We start from the raw sequence: 21,040 nt of genomic DNA, 5'->3' as shown, positions 1-21,040 counted from the left end.
AGTGTATAGTTTTAAGGAGGAATTACTAATGGCAGACATCTAAAGTAGGGACATCTGAAGTGAGATGTGGGCAATATAATGTAAAGTTATGTTAATTGCATTATTGTTGTATTTTTGATTTATCATAGTATGATAAAGGCATTAATGAACTTTGAAAATTTTTCTTGTCAAGTGGAAGGAGTGAAGGCCAGCTGAATGGCGAAACAAATACACCTATTGAAGGGAACCAGGCGGGCGATCCAGCTGCCTCCACAAGGAGCCTCCCAAATGAAGAGATAGTGCAGAAGATAGAGGAGGTCCTCTCCGGGGTCTTAGATACAGAGCTTCGGTATAAGCCAGGTACGTTGAAGACAACTGTCAGTTTTGAGAATTTTAATGTTAATTGCACTGTTTTTAGGTTGAACTTGTTGAACTCCTTTCACACCAGTTCTACTGAAACATGAACATTGGAGCACTTACCTGCTTTATTGGTAAAATAAGAATTTTCTCTGTTGTGACTCACTACTAGGATTTTCCTGTGTATGTCTTTTTTTGAAGGCTTGTATAAATATCTGCTCTTTTAAAAGTAGCTCTTAGTCAGGTGGTGGCGGTGGCGGCGGCGGCAGCGCACGCCTTTAGTCCCAATACTTGGGAAGCAGAAGCAGGCAGATTTCTGTGTGTTCCAGGACAGCTAGAGCTGTTACACAAAGAAGCCTTGTCTCCAAAAACAAAACAACAAAAGAAGTAGCTCCTTTTTTTTCTTTTTCTTTTTTTATTCATTTATGTTATATCTCAATTGTTATCCTATCCCTTGTATCCTCCCATTCCTCCCTCCCTCCCGCTTTCACCCTATTCCCCTCCTCTATGACTGTGACTGAGGGGGGCCTCCTCCTCCTGTATATGCTCATAGGGTATCAAGTCTCTTCTTGATGGCCTGCTATCCTTCCTCTGAGTGCCACTGGGCCTCCCCATCAAGAAAAAAGTAGCTCTTGATGTCTTTTTTCCCTTTGTAATTTTTATTTCTGCCTGTATGAATGTTGTGTATGATGTGTAGCTTGTGTATGGCTGGTGCCTGAGGAAGGCAAGGGAAGGTGTTAGACCCCCTACTGGGGATTTCTGACAGCTGTGAGCCATCAAGTGGTGCTGAGAAATGACCAGGTTCCTTTGTAGGAGCAGTACAAGTTCTTCAACACATTGTTCTGGCCTCTAAGTGTCAATTTTGTAATTACAATATCCTAAACTAACTTTAGTGGTTGTAAAACACCTTAAATTTTGTTTTAAGGCCCATGCTTAGAAGTTGACTTGTTTGTGCAAAGCAGATTGAAGCACAGTCATTCATTGTGTAGTATTTCCTTTTTGGAATTGATTAAATAATGGGTGCTTAAGAAATGAAGAATTTGGTCAGGCGTGGTAGTGCACGCCTTTAATCCCAGCGCTTGGGAGGCAGAGGCAGGCGGATCTCTGCGTTTGAGGCCAGCCTGGTCTACAAAATGAGTCTAGGACAGCCAAGGCTACACAGAAAAACCCTGTCTCAACCCCCCACTCCTCCCCCCAAAAAATAGAAAGAAAGAAAGAAATGAAGAATTTGTGGTTGACCACAAAAAATAAAAATTTAAAGTGTAGGTAGGAGTTAGGTGATATGGTTCTCTCTGATAAGATGTGATATGTAATTAGTCTCGCTTAGATTATGTCTGTGGCAGTCTTGTTTGTGAGATAAGCAATAGAAAATAATTTTTATTTTATTTTTTTGGTTTTTCGAGACAGGGTTTCTCTGTAGCCTTGGCTGTCCTGGACTGCCTTTGTAGACCAGGCTGACCTTGAACTCATAACAATCCGCCTGCCTCTGCCTCCTGAGTGCTGAGATTAAAGGTGTGCGCCACCACCTCCCGGTAATTTTCTTTAGATACGATGTCTAGTGTTGGTATTTTTTTTCCTGTAGTAGAAATCACAAGTATATTTGATTAGTCATTTCCTTAAGATTTATAAACTTAAAATCTGTAGGGTAAATTTTACTATGTGATTGTAAGGTAAAATGTAAACTATCTTATCTGAAATAGGCAAATTGAAATGTTAGGGCTGTATTTGCCGAGTGTTTAGGGAAGTGTGGTTTTATCAGAATGGACAGTGAAGTAAAAGAAAGCCTGGGCTCTGCTGATGACTGCATTTATTGAGGTATTCTTAACTATTTAGAGCAGTCACCTGAACTGTGTTCTGTGCGCTTGCTATACTTTCTGTTCTGCTTTCCTAGAGATCAAACCCAGGGCCTGTGCAGTATGTCAGTAATTTGGACAAGGCCCCTCATCTACCATGTGATGGTTTGATTTAGGTTCTGTTTTAGAGTGAGTGCCACAGCACTTCCTGTGTAAAGAGGGGGCAGTAATACATTAGAAGAAGTTATTTAATGAGAACATTATCTTCTATAACTTGACAGTTGTACCTTTTTTTACATTAATCTTTTAGTAGCTCCATAATGATAATGTTTTGTTGTTTTTAAAATAGGAATTGAAACAACTAAATACAAAGTAAATTCATTGATTAATTTTACAATAACTTGCTATAATTTGAGAACAAAGAGAGTTTTTGGCTTTGTTTTTTGTTTTTTGTTGAGGGGGTTGCTTTTTTGAGACAGAGCCTCACTTTGTAATTCTGACTGGCCTGGAACTTTGTAAACCAAGCTGGCCTTGAACTCACCGAGACCTGCCAGTCTTTACCTCCAGAATGCTGAGATTAAAGGAATGTGCCATACTAAGAAAAGAATAATTTTCAAAATATTACTGTGTTTTTGTGCCCACATGTGGGCGAGTAGACATGCATTTAGTAATGTATGTATGTATGTATGTATGTAAAATATGTGTATGTGGACTGCCTTTGTTGGAAATCAGATATAATTTGTAGAAGTTGGGTTTTTGTTTTTTTTTTGTTTTGTTTTGTTTTTTAAACTACATGGGTCCTGGGGACTGAACTCAGATCATTAAATTTGGCTGCAAGTAACTTGACTCACTGAGGCATCCCACTGGCATTGAAGGAAAGTGACTTTAGAGTTTAATGAAACGTATTTTTCTTTTCCTCATGCCAGGAGTGAAAATTGAACCCAGGGGTCTACACATGCTAAGCAAACACTTTGCCATTGAGCCTATATCTTATCCTAAAACATAACTAAACTAATTTTAAAACTAGTTTTAACTAGTTTTGTGTTAGACCAACAATTTATTTTGATGTGCATTTCAGTTGTATATATACTGGAAAAATGGAAGCCTTCGGGTTTACTGGTTTGTAGACAGTAGATTATTTTGTAAATTTCTATTTACAGTAAGATAACTTATACTGTGGTTTCTATATGTGAATCAAAATATTGGTAATTTGTATGAATCTGTTTTGGGGAGTGGCTGACAATTTTTCATTACTTTCAGACTTGAAAGAGGCCTCCAGAAAAAGTAGATGTGTATCTGTACAAACAGATCCTACTGATGAAGTTCCCACCAAAAAGTCAAAGAAGCACAAAAAGCACAAAAATAAAAAGAAGAAAAAGAAGAAAGAAAAAGAAAAAAAATATAAAAGACAACCAGAGGAATCTGAGTCCAAGCTGAAATCTCATCGTGATGGGAATGTTGATCTGGAATCTGATTCCTTTTTAAAGTTTGATTCTGAACCTTCAGCACCGGCACTGGAGCATCCTGTAAGAGCATTTGGCTTGTGTGAGCCCAGTGAAACACCCTCAGCGCTAGAGCCTCCAGTAGTATCAATGGAGGTTCAGGAGTCGCCGGCTACAAAAACTGCAGAACTGTCAGTTGGATCTTCATCAGTAATCTCAGAGCAGTCTGAGCAGCCTGTGTCAGTTACGCTGGATTCACCCATGACAAAGATTCTGGATTCCTTTGCAGCAGCACCAGTGCCTATGTCAACAGCAGTGCTGAAGTCACCTGAGCCCGTTGTAACAGTGTCAGTGGAGTATCAGAAGTCTGTGCTGAAATCTTTGGAGACTCCATCTCCAGAGATATCAAAGACCACGCTGGTAGAGCTTCCCATAGCAAAAGTGCTTGAGCCGTCAGAAACCCTCATGTTAGTATCAGAGACACCTACTGAGGTGCACCCTGAACCAAGCACATCAACAATGGATTTTCCAGAGTCATCTACAACTGACGTGCAAAGATTGCCAGAGCAGCCTGTAGAAGCACCATCGGAGATTGCTGATTCATCCTTGACAAGACCTCAGGAGTCACTGGAGCTGCCTAAGACCACAGCGGTGGAGCTGCAGGAGACGTCGGTGGCCTCAGCCCTGGAGTTGCTGGGGCCACCTGCAACCTCCATGCTGGAGTTGCAGGGGCCCCCTGTGACTCCAGTGCCGGAGTTGCCTGGGCCCTCTGCCACCCCAGTGCCAGAGTTGTCAGGCCCCCTTTCTACCCCAGTGCCTGAGTTGCCAGGGCCCCCTGTGGCAGTAGTGCCTGAGTTGCCGGGGCCCTCTGTGACATCAGTGTCACAGTTGTCACAGGAATTGCCAGGGCCTCCAGCAATATCCATGGGGTTGGAGCCACCACAGGAGGTACCAGAGCCACCTGTGATGGCGCAGGAGTTGCCAGGGGTGCCTGCAGTGTCAGCAGCAATAGAGTTAACAGGGCAACCTGCAGTAACAGTGGCAATGGAGTTGACCGAACAACCTGTGACGACGACAGAGTTCGAGCAGCCTGTGGCGATGACAGCGGTGGAACATCCTGGGCATCCTGAGGTGACAACAGCAACAGGGTTGCTGGGGCAGCAGGAGGCAGCAATGGTGCTGGAGTTGCCAGGACAGCCAGTGGCAACCACAGCGCTGGAGTTGTCTGGGCAGCCTTCGGTGACTGGGGTGCCAGAGTTGTCAGGGCTGCCTTCGGCAACTAGGGCACTGGAGTTGTCAGGGCAGTCTGTGGCAACTGGGGCACTGGAGTTGCCTGGGCAGCTCATGGCAACTGGGGCACTGGAGTTCTCGGGGCAGTCTGGGGCAGCTGGAGCACTGGAGCTTTTGGGGCAGCCCCTGGCAACGGGGGTGCTGGAGTTACCAGGGCAGCCTGGGGCGCCAGAGTTGCCTGGGCAGCCTGTGGCAACTGTGGCGCTGGAGATCTCTGTTCAGTCTGTGGTGACAACATCGGAGCTGTCAACGATGACCGTGTCGCAGTCCCTGGAGGTGCCCTCGACGACAGCGCTGGAATCCTATAATACGGTAGCACAGGAGCTGCCTACTACATTGGTGGGGGAGACTTCCGTAACAGTAGGAGTGGATCCCTTGATGGCCCAAGAATCCCATATGTTAGCTTCTAACACCATGGAGACCCATATGTTAGCATCCAACAGCATGGACTCCCAGATGCTAGCATCCAACACCATGGATTCTCAGATGTTAGCATCCAATACCATGGATTCCCAGATGTTAGCCTCTAGCACCATGGACTCCCAGATGTTAGCCTCTAGCACTATGGACTCCCAGATGTTAGCAACCAGCTCCATGGACTCCCAGATGTTAGCAACCAGCTCCATGGACTCCCAGATGTTAGCAACCAGCTCCATGGACTCCCAGATGTTAGCAACCAGCTCCATGGACTCCCAGATGTTAGCAACCAGCTCTATGGACTCCCAGATGTTAGCAACCAGCTCCATGGACTCCCAGATGTTAGCAACTAGCTCTATGGACTCCCAGATGTTAGCAACCAGCTCCATGGACTCCCAGATGTTAGCAACCAGCTCCATGGACTCCCAGATGTTAGCATCTGGTGCTATGGATTCTCAGATGTTAGCTTCTGGCACCATGGATGCTCAGATGTTAGCTTCTGGCACCATGGATGCCCAGATGTTAGCATCTAGTTCCCAGGATTCTGCTATGATGGGTTCAAAATCTCCTGATCCCTATAGGCTAGCTCAGGATCCTTACAGGTTAGCTCAGGATCCCTATAGGTTGGGCCATGACCCATATAGGTTAGGCCATGATGCTTACAGGTTAGGACAGGACCCTTATAGATTAGGCCATGATCCCTACAGACTAACTCCTGATCCCTACAGGATGTCACCCAGACCCTACAGAATAGCACCAAGGTCTTATAGAATAGCACCTAGACCATACAGGTTAGCACCTAGACCCTTGATGTTAGCATCTAGACGTTCTATGATGATGTCCTATGCTGCAGAACGTTCCATGATGTCATCTTATGAGCGCTCTATGATGTCTTACGAACGCTCTATGATGTCCCCTATGGCTGAACGCTCTATGATGTCAGCCTATGAGCGCTCCATGATGTCAGCCTATGAGCGCTCCATGATGTCTCCTATGGCTGAGCGTTCTATGATGTCAGCTTATGAACGCTCTATGATGTCAGCTTATGAGCGCTCCATGATGAGTCCCATGGCTGATCGATCTATGATGTCCATGGGTGCCGACCGGTCTATGATGTCATCGTACTCTGCAGCTGACCGGTCTATGATGTCATCGTACTCTGCAGCTGATCGATCAATGATGTCATCTTACACTGATCGCTCAATGATGTCTATGGCAGCTGATTCTTACACTGACTCTTACACTGATTCCTATACGGAGGCATACATGGTGCCACCCTTGCCTCCTGAAGAGCCCCCAACAATGCCACCATTGCCACCCGAGGAACCACCGATGACACCCCCATTGCCTCCTGAGGAACCACCAGAGGGGTCAGCATTGTCTACTGAGCAGTCAGCATTAACAGCTGACAACACTTGGTCTACAGAGATGACATTACCTAGTGAAGAGTCTGTGCCACAGCCTGAGCCTCTTGTGAGTCAAAGTGAGATTTCAGAGCCTTTGGCAGTGTCTGCTAATTATTCAGTGTCAGAATCAGAGACTTCAATGTTAGCGGCAGAGGCTGTTATGACTGTTCCAGAAACTGTACGAGAGCCAGAGTCTTCAGTTATATCAACACCAATTGAGTCTGCTGTAGTAGCCGAACATGAAATGGTTCCAGAGAGATCAGTGACTTACATGGTTTCTGAAACTACTATGTCAGCTGAACCAACTGTGTTAACATCAGAGCCTTCTGTTATGTTGGAGACATCAGAAACATACGATTCTGTGAGACCATCAGGACATGCCATTGCAGAGGTATCTATGTCCCTCTTGGAGCCAGCTGTAACTATTTCCCAGCCAGCAGAGAACAGTCTGGAGCTGCCACCCATGCCTACCCCAGCACCTTCCAGTATAACAACCACAGAATCTCCTGCTGTTGCTGTCCCAGAACATCCTGCTGTACCTGACCCAGAACCTCCCATAACAGCTGTCCCAGAAATCCCTACTGTGGCTGTCCCAGAACCTCCTGTTGTGGCTGCTACAGAGCCTCCTGCCATGACTGCTCCAGAAATTTCCTCCTTGTCTGTCTCAGAACCTCCTGTGGCTGCCCCGGAACTTCCAGCTGTGGCTGCCCCGGAGTATGCCACCACTGCAGTGTCAGGTGTTTCTTCCCTGGAGCCTTCTGTGCCTGTCTTGGAACCAGCAGTATCAGTCCTTCAGCCTGTTATGATTGTTTCAGAACCATGTGTTCCTGTCCAGGAACCCACTGTGGCAATTTCGGAACCTGCTGTCACAGTCTCAGAGCAAACTCAGATGATACCACCTGAGATGGCTTTAGAGTCTTCACCAGTAATAGTGGAGTCTAGTATTATGTCATCACATGTTTTGAAAGGAATGAATTTACTTTCTGGTGATCAAAACCTTGGCCCAGGGGTTGGCATGCAGGAGAGTCTGTTGCACCCTGGTGAAGAGCCGCATGATGGCGGACACTTGAAAAGTGACCTGTATGAAAATGAGTATGATAGAAATACGGACCTTACTATAAACAGTCATTTCATTGCTAAAGATACAGAGCATAATACAGGGTGCACTCCTGCCATTGGTCCGGTTGGTGAAACAAGTGAAGAGAACAGTTTGCCTGTTAGTGTGACTAAGGAAGTCACAGAATTGGACACCTGTCCTGCTGTTAGTGAAGCTGATGTAGGAAGAAGCCTATCTTCTCAGCTTGTTCTGGAAACAGATACAGTGGGAACTAGTAAGGGGTTGCAATTTGTCACAGTATCTGCTCCCAGTTTAGATAGTAAATATGATGTTGAAGTATCTGTAACTACTCAAGATACTGAACATGACATGGTGATTTCCACCAGCCCCAGTGGTGGCAGTGAAGCCGACATAGAGGGGCCTTTGCCTGCTAAAGACATTCATCCTCTTTTACTGTCAACTAATGTTTGTAAGGACACAGAAGACTCAGCACCTATAAAAGAGACTGACCAAACAGTAGCAGCTGCTCTTAGCCCTAAAGCAAGCGGTGATGATACAGAAGCACCTCCTCCCAATAAGGAAATAGTTCCTGACTCAGGATATTCTGCCAGCATTGATGAAATTAATGAAGCTGACTTAGTGAGACCATTGCTTCCTAAGGACATGGAACGTCTTACAAGCCTTAGAGCTGGCATTGAAGGACCTTTACTTGCTAGTGAAGTTGAACGTGACAAATCAGCTGCCAGTCCAGTTGTAATTAGCATACCAGAAAGAGCTTCAGAGTCATCTTCAGAGGAAAAGGATGATTATGAAATTTTTGTCAAAGTTAAGGACACACATGAAAAAAGCAAGAAAAATAAAAACCGTGACAAAGGTGAGAAAGAGAAGAAAAGGGACTCTTCATTAAGGTCTCGGAGTAAGCGTTCCAAGTCTTCTGAACATAAGTCACGCAAGCGAACCAGTGAGTCTCGTTCTAGAGCAAGGAAAAGATCATCTAAGTCCAAGTCTCATCGTTCTCAAACACGTTCACGGTCACGGTCACGACGCAGGAGGAGGAGTAGCAGATCAAGGTCTAAGTCTAGAGGAAGACGGTCTGTATCAAAAGAGAAGCGCAAAAGATCTCCAAAGCATAGATCCAAGTCCAGGGAAAGAAAAAGGAAAAGATCAAGCTCCCGAGACAACCGGAAAACAGCTCGTGCTCGGAGTCGAACCCCAAGTCGACGGAGTAGGAGTCACACGCCTAGTCGTCGGAGAAGGTCTAGATCTGTTGGTAGAAGGAGGAGTTTCAGCATTTCCCCCAGCCGCAGGAGCCGTACCCCCAGCCGCAGGAGCCGTACCCCCAGCCGCAGGAGCCGTACCCCCAGCCGTAGGAGCCGCACCCCCAGCCGCAGGAGCCGCACCCCCAGTCGTCGGAGAAGATCAAGGTCTGTGGTAAGAAGACGAAGCTTCAGTATATCACCAGTCAGATTACGAAGATCAAGAACACCTCTGAGAAGAAGGTTTAGTAGATCCCCCATTCGTCGTAAAAGATCCAGGTCTTCTGAAAGAGGCAGATCACCCAAACGTCTAACGGATTTGGGTAAGTCATGCTTTACATATAATTTAAGCTTAATTTCTGATGATCTTGAGTCAAAAGTATTTTGAGTTGTTTCAGAGATCATTAGATTGTGTTTAGAGTAAAGGGGAAGTACACTTAAAACGGTTAAAAAGATCTGTGGAGAGTGTGTTAGAGTCTTGATATGATCTATACTTGTTATTTTGCCTTAAGAAAATAGATGGAAAAGTCTTACTACAAGTCAGATTGTGTGTTGCACATATTTCAACATACTGGCTTTGCAAATAAAGCAGAGTTCTCTTAGTAATTGTTTTGTTTTTGACAGTATTAGTCTGTTCTCTGTGTTGGCCTGGAACTTAATTGTGCAGCCAGCCCGAAGTGGCTGTGTTCTCTCCTCAGTCTCCTGATAGCTGGGATTTCAGACTGAGCCACCATGCCTGATGTTAGCTGACACACGTTAAGATGGCAATCTAGGATTGTTGGAGGGGAGGTTGTTCTGAGAAATACCTTAAGTATTGAAGTTAGGAAACTTTGTATCTGGGAGTTAACTGGATGAATGATCCAACCTTTTCAGTAAAGTGAAAATTACTAGTCTGTTTTTAAAAGTAAATGTTCTTTCTTGCTAAAACTTGAAGTAAGATTACCTGCTGAGTAATTTATCGTATTCCCACTAGATAGGGCATTTTTGGTTAGGGCAGTGTAGAGAAAAAGACAATGAAGAGAGCAGAATTTGTTTTCAGTTAGCAAGAGTTTTCTGATGTCTGTTGTCTTAGAATAGAGGAACAGTAGGTAATTCTGAGCAATTTTAAGTTAGTGTGGGAAGTTGGTAGAATGCACTCCTTTTACCAAAAGGCAAAACTTAGAAGAATGTGCTAATTGCCCTAGTAACAGAGTTAAGAGTACATCTGCACAGTGGAGAGGATATTAATTATTGTTCCGTGAAGGCTTGTTAAAAGAGATAACACTTGGGGTTTAACAAGGGATTAAGTTGCTGTCAGATTAGAATGGGGTTTGTCTGAGAGTGATGGACAGAGAGACTAGCTTCTGTGACCCACTCTGTAGCTGAGGTTGGCTTTGAACTTCTGATAATACTGCCTCCACCTCCCAAGTGTTAAGGATTGCAGTTTTCCATGACCAGTTTTATGGAATACTGGGGCTTGAGCCCAGGGCCTGTACGTGTTTGGTAAGCGTTCTTCAACTGAACTGCACACCTAGCATGAAAATGAGAATAGTTTAAGGCCTTGTTGATTTTAGGAAATAACATTGCCTTTAGCAGACTTGTGCCTTATAATTTGTGGCTAGTTGATCATTACAGGTTCACAGTAAGCTATTTTGTGTAGCCTTTGAATTGGAAGTATAGTGTTAATTGTTGAAAAGGGCCCATCCACCTGAATTTAGGGCAGAGTACAGATATCTTTACTATATGTCATACTATTGATAGAACAAAAACGTATAGCTTTTAGGAAAACTGCTTCTTGTATTTTTCTTCTTACAGATAAGGCTCAATTACTTGAAATAGCCAAAGCTAATGCAGCTGCCATGTGTGCTAAGGCTGGTGTTCCTTTACCACCAAACCTAAAGCCTGCACCTCCACCTACAATAGAAGAGAAAGTTGCTAAAAAGTCTGGAGGAGCTACCATAGAAGAATTAACTGAGGTAAGCTAGACACAGTTTGTTTTCATTCTTAAGTGGATGATTCCATGGATCTTGACTCTGGAGTGTGCCAAAACCTGAATTGTGGGCTGAACTGATAATGGCTGGCACCGAGTGCCCAAAACCCGAAATACAGATGTGGCAGCGGCAGAAGCTCTGTTTAGCAGGCCATTATCCGGGATGGCTAAGCTCCGCCAGCTAAAAAGTTACTTCCCATTACTTTTGCTTTCCAGTTTTAGAAGCCAAACTGACTGAGGAGTGGAACGGTTCGTTTGAATGGAGGAGGTGTTGAGTGAGCAACACGCAGAAGCTCGCCTACAGTTTCGTTTCCATTCACGACGTGTTCACTGACCGCCAAGAGTGCACTGCATATACGCAAAGACACAGACAATCTTCAGAAATGATCTTTTGCCACCGGAGCTTGGAAATTAATGAGAATAGCTGGCCATTGCCTGAAAGGAACTTCTTTCGCATCAACATTTCGGGTTTTGGCTGTTTGGTACCAGCCATTGGCGATAATGGCCGGCCATTATCAGTTCTTCCTGCGGTTCGGGTTTTGGCAGTAACATATTTTAAATATACTTATTTTTGTTTTTAAAAATTTGATCTTTTGAAATTGAGGCTTTTGGGGGAAGCTTTGTTTTACTTTAATATTTTTTCGTGTGTGTGTGTGTGGGGAAGACGCTGAAATATTGCTGCTAGGATCCAGAAATAACACACTGTTTCATATACTGAAACGTGTTATTGGCTAGCCTTCTGCCAGCCTGCCACTGTCAACATGCTCTGTTCCCATTGGTTACATGCTTGATACACTCTTGTGTTTTTGGCTAATTGAGCTTTTTAATTCTATTGTAATATTTTCAATTGATAATAGATATGATAAATTCTGCTTGTATAGACAGGTCTACTAAAATTTACTCAACCTTTTTATAAATGGAACCTGTTCCTTTGCTTCTGAGGAAGGAATTGACTTTATATGTTGGACTGCATCAATTGTGCCCTCTCCATCATGCCTTATTTTCCATTCTTAAGTTACAGTCCTTAAATAAATTAAAAACAAAAACATTTATGGAGAGACATGTTACTATTTACCCTGCCACAAATGTGTAAAATCTTTTACCGTACACTTGGAGATTATAAAGTTTCTTAATTTGTTTCCTCACTTAGATTCATTATAGTATGAATTATAACGTAAAGAAAGACCTAGCAAAAGCCTTTATTGCTTACTTACCAAATGCAAGCTCTTCATCTAAAACTCTATGAACACTTAGCGGTTTGCTGTGGTTAGCCTCATCTTCAGCGCTCTTGTCCCTCTGACAAGTCTCTCCTGACCTCCTCATGACCACCTGACCAAGACAAATTTCCTCTCCTTCCTACTTCCTGTTCTTTACTATGGAAATTTCGCTTAGAACTCCTGAAGGAGTGTTCTTTGGTCCTGAGACCCTGCCTGAATATTCCCTTACGCCTTTGTTCTTTTAGCACTTATGTACCCCGTTTGTATTGTGTCAGTTTGCACTTGTTATTGTGCTGCTCTGTAAAAAGGTTCTTCAGTTACTTCATGTGTATGTTCTCTCGTCTCGTATTAGACTGTAAGCTCCTTTGGAGCAGGGACCATGTCTGTACTTTTTCTTTTCTTCCTTTCTTTCCTTTTTCTTTATTTTTTTTTCTTTTTTTGGCTTTCTTTCTTTCTTTCTTCTTCTTTTTTTTTTTTTTTTTTTTTTTTGTATTTTTTCTAAGACAGTGCCCAGTACAGTGCTCTGCACATAGTAGGTGCTCAATAAATGTTGTTGACTGACTGAGCAGCCAGTGTGTCTTTAAATAATAGCTAGTAATCTAAATTATTATTGTAAGCTATCATAAACATTGATTACTTGAATTTGATCTTAATGATTTTTTAAAAAAAAATCATGCTGTTTTATGTAAGCCATATTCATCGTTTGTTTGTTTTTACTTTAAAGAAATGCAAACAGATTGCACAGAGTAAAGAAGATGATGATGTAATAGTGAATAAGCCTCATGTTTCGGATGAAGAGGAAGAAGAACCTCCTTTTTATCATCATCCCTTTAAACTCAGTGAACCCAAGCCCATTTTTTTCAATTTGAATGTGAGTATTAGTGAAGTGCTTATGGACTGATAAAACAGCACATCTTGTGGGACATATAAAGCCCATGTGGAGTTAATATATTGAGTTTAAACTACATACTGTGATTAATAGTGACAGCCTTTCCTCTAAAAGTAGGGCTGGGAATGTTGTCTTGTGGCAGTGTGTGTTCTTTAGGGTGTTTGAGGCTCTTAAGTTCAGTTCCTGGCAACTGCAAAAATAGAAAAGTAAACCTTTCCTTCAGATGTTCTTTAAATTCTTTAGAAACCATATATGGTATCTGTTATAATGGATTTTAATTAAATATTGTTTTAGATTGCTGCAGCAAAGCCAACACCACCAAAAAGCCAAGTAACATTAACGAAGGAATTTCCTGTGTCATCTGGATCTCAACATCGGAAAAAAGAAGCAGACAGTGTTTATGGAGAGTGGGTTCCCGTGGAGAAGAACGGCGAGGAGAGCAAGGACGATGACAACGTGTTCAGCAGCAGCATGCCCTCAGAGGTAAGTAGTAGGAACATGACGTGTTTGTTTTTATATCTGAATCTTCCATTTTATTGTTATTTCATATCTGATTTGGATTCTGTTTCACTCTTCTTAGGGCCGGGTTAAACGGCAGGGCCGGGTTAAACGACAGATGAAACAACCCGCAGCTTCTCATTTGACAGTAACTCGATGCAATTCACTTTGTGGAGCGAAGCCACAAAGTGAAAAGCATCGAATTGCAGAGAAAAGTGTTATCACATCCCTACCCAACATTGGGCCCTCCATGCACTTGTGGGAAGGTAGCCCAAGGTACAACTATTTAGCTTCTCGTTTTGCTTCAAGGCTCTATAGCTCTAGATTTTGGTGGTAGCAAGTTTACTGGGTGGAGGGATTGAGGGGAGAGAAGGCAGATCCTTAGGTTCAACACAAGAACTGGATTGAAAAAGTCATTGTAGGCTGATGTGAACATCTTGGGTACACAGCCCATTGCCCTTAAGTGATGATTTCTTAATATTTCTCTGGGTTTTCAGATAGCCTTTGGTTTCAGTAATTTCCCTCCCTTGTGCTACCTTAGCCCTTTTGAATTCTTGTGTTTAACCTAGTGTTCAGCCTTGGTTCTCCATTCCCTTCTCCTTCCCCTCTTTGCTACTATTAAAAGTCGGAGGAGTGGAATTTATATATTGACATTTCTCAAGGCAATAGTTGTATCTTGTCAGAATGACACAGTAACAATGCCAAATGTCAAAACAACCCCATTAAAATGCCGCCTGATTAAGTAATGTGCTGCTAAATACAGTGCACATGAGAACAGCAAAACTGTATATATATGTAAATATATATATATCTGTATCTTTGTATGTATCTCTGTATCTGTATCTTTGCTGTGTCTTTTAATAAACAGTTTACTTTTATTTAACTCGTTGTGCAAAATCACGCTTGGGGATCTGGGATGGGTGGAGACTTGCCTAGGGGAGGTGGGAGTTAGACACTAGCTGTCGTCACCTTGCCCTTGGTTTCCAAAGCCTTGACAGTCATATCCAAGGACTGGACTTAGAAACCGGATACCCTTTATGGACTCCTTTTCCTTGCAGTTCTGAGACCTCTACTCTTCACTTGAGATTCCCTACATTGGCCATGAACATTTTCCAGTAGACACTTGCAGTTCTACAAATAAATCTTGTTTAGAAAAGCAAACAACTCAAATCAGAAACTTTTTCATGCAGTACTTTTCCCCAGAGATATTCACAGGCGTCATTTTCACTGTGTTTTTTTGACCTGCGGCATTTTGAATGGGAACAATTCTATATAGGAATGCTGAACATAACTGGCCAGTGAAGCTAACTTTTTTACAGTTAAAGGTGATGGTCTGTCTTTACATGGACTTAAGCAAGGGAAGCATATTGCACCATCACAGCAAGGAGAAGGGAGCTGGTTTGGACAGTACTTGAGTTTAAAGAAGTTTAGTGCTCATTTACTAATCCCCAAATCAGGCTCCTGCCACGTCTCAGGAGGGAAGCCACTGACATTTGCAGCTAACTTAATCTTCTTGCACTAGTCGGATATAAACCAGGTGAGGGCTGTACAGATTTAGATGTCCTGATGTACAGGCTTTTAGTAGTTTATTACAGAATAAGCATTTAAACTATTGGAAAGAGCATAACTAGGTGAGAATCTCCTATGTAGCAAAGACTTAGAAATATTATAGAATTGTAACAGGTGTCCTGAGAAAATGATTATAACTATTTGAGTCTTGGGGAACGTGTTAGTGCATGTTGATTATACTTTTGACCAAAAAAGGTATTTATTATTTAGAATTTATGACTGCCATTTTCAGTCTCAGCACTAAGTGATGCTTTAGCCTTGTCTCCCATCAAAAGTGAGGTTCTCACTAAGGGGCAGAGAGAGTTCAAAGAGGACGATAACCCTGAGACAAAAGGAAAGCTCTACCATGCTGAAATGAGTAAGCGTAACGTCTCTTCTGGGAAGACACATGCAATATGAGAACTCTGGGCTACTTACAGAGACTTAGTAAACTTCAGTTGTAATGAAAAGAACCCCAATTAGGAAGAAAGGGGCATGAATATTTTGCTTTCAAAACAGGATTTCTGTAGCACTCTGAAAGATGGCTAAGAGAAGCTGACATAAGTAATACTCAGTTATTTAGTTGCCATCCAAGTGCACTATATTTGTGGAATTGGTGTGCTTTCTACCAGTGGGGTACTTAGATTGACATGTTCTGGGAACACTGACCCTGCTGATTTCAGTAGAGCTTCAAATGGACTTTTGGTTTTTTGGTTTTTTTTTTTTCGGGGGGGGGGGGGTAACATTTTCCCAAATGGCAAGGTAATTTTTTTACATCAGTTTTTTTGTTTGTTTGTTTTACTAAGTATAATTGAAGTTTATGGTTTCTCAGTTTTGACCATAAAACATTGCAGCAAAGATGCCAGAAATTTTATCTTCACAAGGGATAAATTATCCTTGTAATCCCTAGTCACACAACTGTCTTGCACTTGAGTGTGCTGACGTGAGTAGGTAGACACGGACGAGACTGCGTAAATCCATGTTATGGAAAACAGCTCATCAGATTCTTCTGCCATAGCATCGTTTTCCTTCCCAGCCATCAGCATCCTCAGTAAGATGTGACTACACAACTTTCACCATATTTCTGTGAATCTGATTTATAAACAAAAAAGTTGGAAAATTAATATTAAAAAGTTGCCACCGAGGGTTCTTTAATAAGGTTAGCAAAGGTTTGCTGGTTAGAAGATTAGAGCAGTATATATGTACAAGTGGAGGAGTAAGACTATAGTCTTAACCACTAATTTGGAAATTACAGTCACTTTAAATTATAATCACTTTAAAGCCAGCACTAGTTGTGGTTTCAATGCTTACATCATTTCTGTCTAAAGCAGTGGGTTAAGATTGTGTTATTGGATCTTATCTACATCTTTAGTAGCTACAATTCTCTTGGAAGTTGAAAACTCTTAGTTCAAGAAGTTTATCAACGCTAACTTCTTGGACAAGGAAAAAACCCTTACCAGGCTGAAGTATAGGCTCTTGAATTAAATGCTGCCAGGCTGTAATGTGTGGCCTTGTTACTTAACTCTTTGTTTTTTCCCCCTAGATTTTTATAGGCTCTTAACCCTGAATTTCTCGGAAACGCTTACATGGAGAGAAATATTAATTCATTTAGATTAACTCAATTATGCTATAGAATTTTGGATAATAAAAGCATTCATGATTCATTAAGAAATGACTTAGGGATGTTTTATGTTGATGTGCCTTTCCTTTTAGAAGTTGAAAGGATGTTATATATGAACTGGTACATTTTAATAATTTCTCTTAAGTATTGTAAATGCTTTACAGGCCAGATGTTTTTTCTTTAGCTGTTCTGTTACAGATTTTCTTTATGCCTTTAGAGATACCTGCAATTACCAGCATAGAAAATAATCTACTTCAGCTCACCACACTTAACCTTTAGCTCTTTTCTATCAATTACTGACATTCTATGAAATTCTTAAGATACATTTTTGTTTGTTTGTTTATAGAAATCACTGGGCTGAACACAAGGGGAGAGTAAGTGGAGGAGTTGCAGTGCAGATAATATAAAAGGGGGCTTAGTAAGTAAGTGTGTGCCGTGAGCTGTGACGATTGTAATGGTGCCCGTCTGGAGAGGAGCGCTGTCTGTCTAGAGAAGGGTTAAAGAAGAGTTTTTTTTTTTTTAATTTTTTTTTTTAAATTAAAATTTAGGACACTGTGTATAGATTTTTCCCCTCTTTTGGGGAGGGATTGTTGTACTTGTAGTGACGCCACATAGTCACATTACAGATGTACATTTTGTATAGAGGGAAGCAAGCTGAACTGCTCATTTATTAGTGGAAACATGAAGCATCATAATTTGACAAGTGTGTTACAGATTTTTAAAAAAAGATTTCCTTTTTCTGGTTTGTAGAAGGGCGCTATCTCGAATCATTTCTCATATTTGTTTAATAATCTGGTTAAGATTTAAAAATATCTTTTAATGTAGCGGCCATCAGCCACCAATATTCCCAAATTCCAATGTTAGCTATGTGAATTTTTTTGTTTGGTTTTGTTTTTTTCTCTCTACATAGCTCTGGCTGGCCTAAACTCCTTTTTAGATCAGGCTGCCCTCAAGCTCAAATTATGTGCCTCTTCCTCCTTGGTGCTGCAGTGAAAGGCGAGTGGCACCATGCTCAGCTAGCCTTCGTGTTTCTATGTGTTTTAGTTAGGCTGTGTAACGTTTGGTCTGATTTTTGAATGGTCTTGCTTTGGGGACTGTGGTTAGTTCTTTCTTGCTTGAGCATATAATATGAGTTGCCTTGAGAAGCTGGGTAAATTCTTGTAGGTCTTAAAAACTTGTACCCTCTCTTTTGTGCTGCTAGAGAGATGACACATAGTCCTGCACGTGCTGGGCCCGTGCTCTGCTGACAGGCTACATTCCTAACCTAAGATGACCTCTCAGTTCTGAATACATTTTCACATTAAAAATAGGAAATAAAGGAAGTAAATTTTTTATGTGAACTTGCTAGTTTTATTTGTTAAGCCTAATGAATAAATGTGGTTGTATCAGGAAATAGTTGTAATGTAATTTAAACATCAAGGTTATTATATTAAATATGCCTTTTACAATGAAATATAAATCTGATATGAAATAGTACTAAGGCTTATGTAAGTTTTCATTTGGGGGCCAGAAGGGGTACTTGGGTTATTTCTCAATAAAGTTTACAAGAAAAATCTGGTAGGTAAATATGCCTGTAAAGGATGAATATGTAGGTAATTTGATTTTGTTTTACTTGGAAAGATTTAGTTTTTGGAGCTACGTACATTTTTATGGCTTATACTTGGAAATTGGAGGGTTCTGACTGGAGTGAGTAGACACATTTTCCCCAGTGTCTTTCAGATTTCAGTCTTTCCCTGTGCCCTAACACCCTATCACTTAGGTTTGCAAATTGCTCTGAAAACAAAGCAAGTCTTAAGAAGGCCCATGAGATATGGTATGTGTCTCATTTGGTGGTTTGGTGGTTCTATACAAACTACTTGGATAATTCCACTTGACAGTTTAGGTGATATCTAAGGTAGGCCTACGAAACATAAATTTTGGTCTGAAAAAACTATATTCACGTTGAAAGACACAGGAATCATAAGGAGCAGTTTTGAGTCCCAGGAATTAAAACAACTCACAGTAAAAGCAAAAGGTGAATACAGCGTGATAGTGTGACTCACAGAGGCTGCCTCAGTTGCTGTAGGCCTTAAATAACTGAGCATGGGTAACTTACTATTAACTAAGCCAAGAAGAACTTTCAAAGTAAAAAGTCTAACAAGCACACGTGTGTGTGGGTGTGTGTGTGTGGGTGTATGATTGGTTTTTGTTTTTTTGTTTTTGTTTTGTTTGCATTTAAGTCAGAAAAGTAGGCTTTGTAAGAAATGATTTAGTCAAAGGAATCTTGGATAATTTCAATCAAAATTACTTAGGATACTATGCAAGAGAATTTGAAGTTGGGAAAAGGACATTTAATCCTTATTCTTAGTCCTAAAGCCTCCTTTGGAATATAGATTTATTTTTGTAAGACGTATAGACAGAATATAGTGAGATTACAGCTAGCTTCAACTTTAAAAAAAGCTGTTATACTGACTTATTTGTAATATCCATGCGGTACTTACTGCTTATTGTTTATATGTTAAATAGTAAATCCTTGTATTAGATAACACTTTATAAAAGAAATGAAAGCAGAAATAGAGTTGATAGAACTCAATTTGTTTTTGTTATAAAGAAAACTCAAGACCTTAATAAATCTGACCACTGAGGATTTGCTTTAAGGGTGTCTTTAAAAAGCTAACGTATCTGCTTAGCACAAGGGGACTCTGTGAGGCTGATAACCTAGCCTTAGCCTAAGTTTTAAAAGGTAGGCTGATAGTATTTTGGGAAACACTTTTAAACGTCAGTGTTCTAGATAATGGTACCAAGTGTAAATTCAAAGCAGAATGTGTTCTTTCAAGATCCTGGGTTCTTAGGACTATCCATGCCCAACCGTGCCAACTCTAGTGGTGCTCTGCCTGCTTAGCCAGAGTTTGCTTACTACTTCTGGAAGTGACTGATAATCAAGTAGAGTAAGATGAACTGTTAAAGCTAAAAACATCCATTTTACCTAAATGGCTTGTTAGTACAGGCTACAGATTATGACTTCATAATGAAACGCAAGAGTTACAAAGTTTGATATTCTAGTGCATACACTGATGAAGTCAGTCAGAATTTAGACTGAGTTCTGCCTCTGACTACTTGATAACTAACTTACCTTAATTGTCTTCTATTTTCCAGGAGTGCCTTCTTTGCCTTTTGAATCTTCTCATTTTCCAAGAATCTTAATGTACAGACTATGATTTATTTATTTTTACATGTAGCATCTAAAGATAAAGAAACACCTGAGAGAATTAGGGGACTGTGGTAATTTGGGATAATTATCTATGTTTTCTTTCTTAGCCTGTGGACATTTCAACAGCAATGAGTGAACGGGCACTTGCTCAGAAGAGACTCAGTGAGAATGCATTTGACCTTGAAGCCATGAGTATGTTAAATCGAGCTCAAGAACGGGTATGTAGCTTTTTAGATGTTTAATTGAGAAGTTCACTAAGTAGATGGCTAATCATTACAACACTCATCGCGGGAGCCATTGTCATTTTGGGATGTGTGTTACTGGGGACTGGACTCAGTCTACATATGCTATTTTATACTCTATACACGGTACACTTTGTTCTGTGTTAATAACTGACTTATTTTAAATAAAAATAACTTGGGCCTAATCACTAAGAAAATGTTTATTACATACTGTGGCAGGAACTATTTCTTGAGAAAAAACAGAAAATATATCCTGTCTCCATAGAGTTACAGTCTGATGTACACATATAGTGCCCAGAACAACTCCATGAGATAGAACTATTACTTTCCATGTTTAGCTAAGCTGATTAAGCTAAACAGTGGTGAAATAATATCCAGTTACTAAGCAGAATTGGGTTCAAACCTAAATAACAATGAATCCATAGTCTGTGCTTTTAACAGGAAGGAAACAGCTTTTCACCTCTATGTCAAGTCTATGTAGAAACAGTTGAGGATTGAAGTAACATTGCTGGCAGTGCCAGGGGTGCATTAAATACAATAGGAAAGACCCCTGTCTGTTGCCTGTAGGTGCTGATGAGTGATGTAGTGTACTTTAAAAAATGTTTTCTGTTGATCCTTTTCTATATTATGCCATGGACAGATAGAGATTATTATCCCACAGGAACCAGCCAGATCTTGACTGTTAACTGGAATGCGTATGTATGATAGGTCAGAATGCAAAGGCAGAGAATTCTTGGGCCGTAAGAAATCATTTTTCTTGTATCTGCTACGTTAAAGAACGAGTGTTACAGTGATAACTTTTAGTTGGGGATGGATCTCATACCTTCTGTTGCATTAGTGGATTTGACTGAATGCCGTAAAACTTATTT

The 21,040-nt window shown here is 41.2% G+C and overlaps 1 protein-coding gene across 7 annotated transcripts in view; it reads left to right on the top strand.

Annotated features, from left to right (window-relative positions):
* Positions 1 to 21,040, top strand: part of SON (SON DNA and RNA binding protein) — a 33,498-nt gene that overhangs the window by 4,129 nt on the left and 8,329 nt on the right. For 5 of the 7 annotated variants that reach the window (XM_084801851.1, XM_084801852.1, XM_084801854.1 and 2 more), the window contains exons 2-7: positions 173 to 339; positions 3,390 to 9,320; positions 10,792 to 10,952; positions 12,908 to 13,054; positions 13,367 to 13,555; positions 20,037 to 20,147. In XM_084801851.1, coding sequence (XP_084657977.1) covers positions 173 to 339; positions 3,390 to 9,320; positions 10,792 to 10,952; positions 12,908 to 13,054; positions 13,367 to 13,555; positions 20,037 to 20,147 — 6,706 coding nt within the window. Of the gene's footprint in view, positions 1 to 172; positions 340 to 3,389; positions 9,321 to 10,791; positions 10,953 to 11,182; positions 12,752 to 12,907; positions 13,055 to 13,366; positions 13,556 to 13,652; positions 14,454 to 20,036; positions 20,148 to 21,040 lie in introns of those variants that run through there. The other 2 variants (XM_084801855.1, XM_084801857.1) reach the window with 2 other exon arrangements.

The sequence above is a fragment of the Acomys minous genome (assembly GCF_964271855.1).
Source record: "Acomys minous genome assembly, chromosome: 11".
NCBI lineage: Eukaryota > Metazoa > Chordata > Mammalia > Rodentia > Muridae > Acomys > Acomys minous.
Note: the sequence above shows the minus strand (reverse complement) of the source record. Positions and strands in the feature narration are given on the sequence as shown.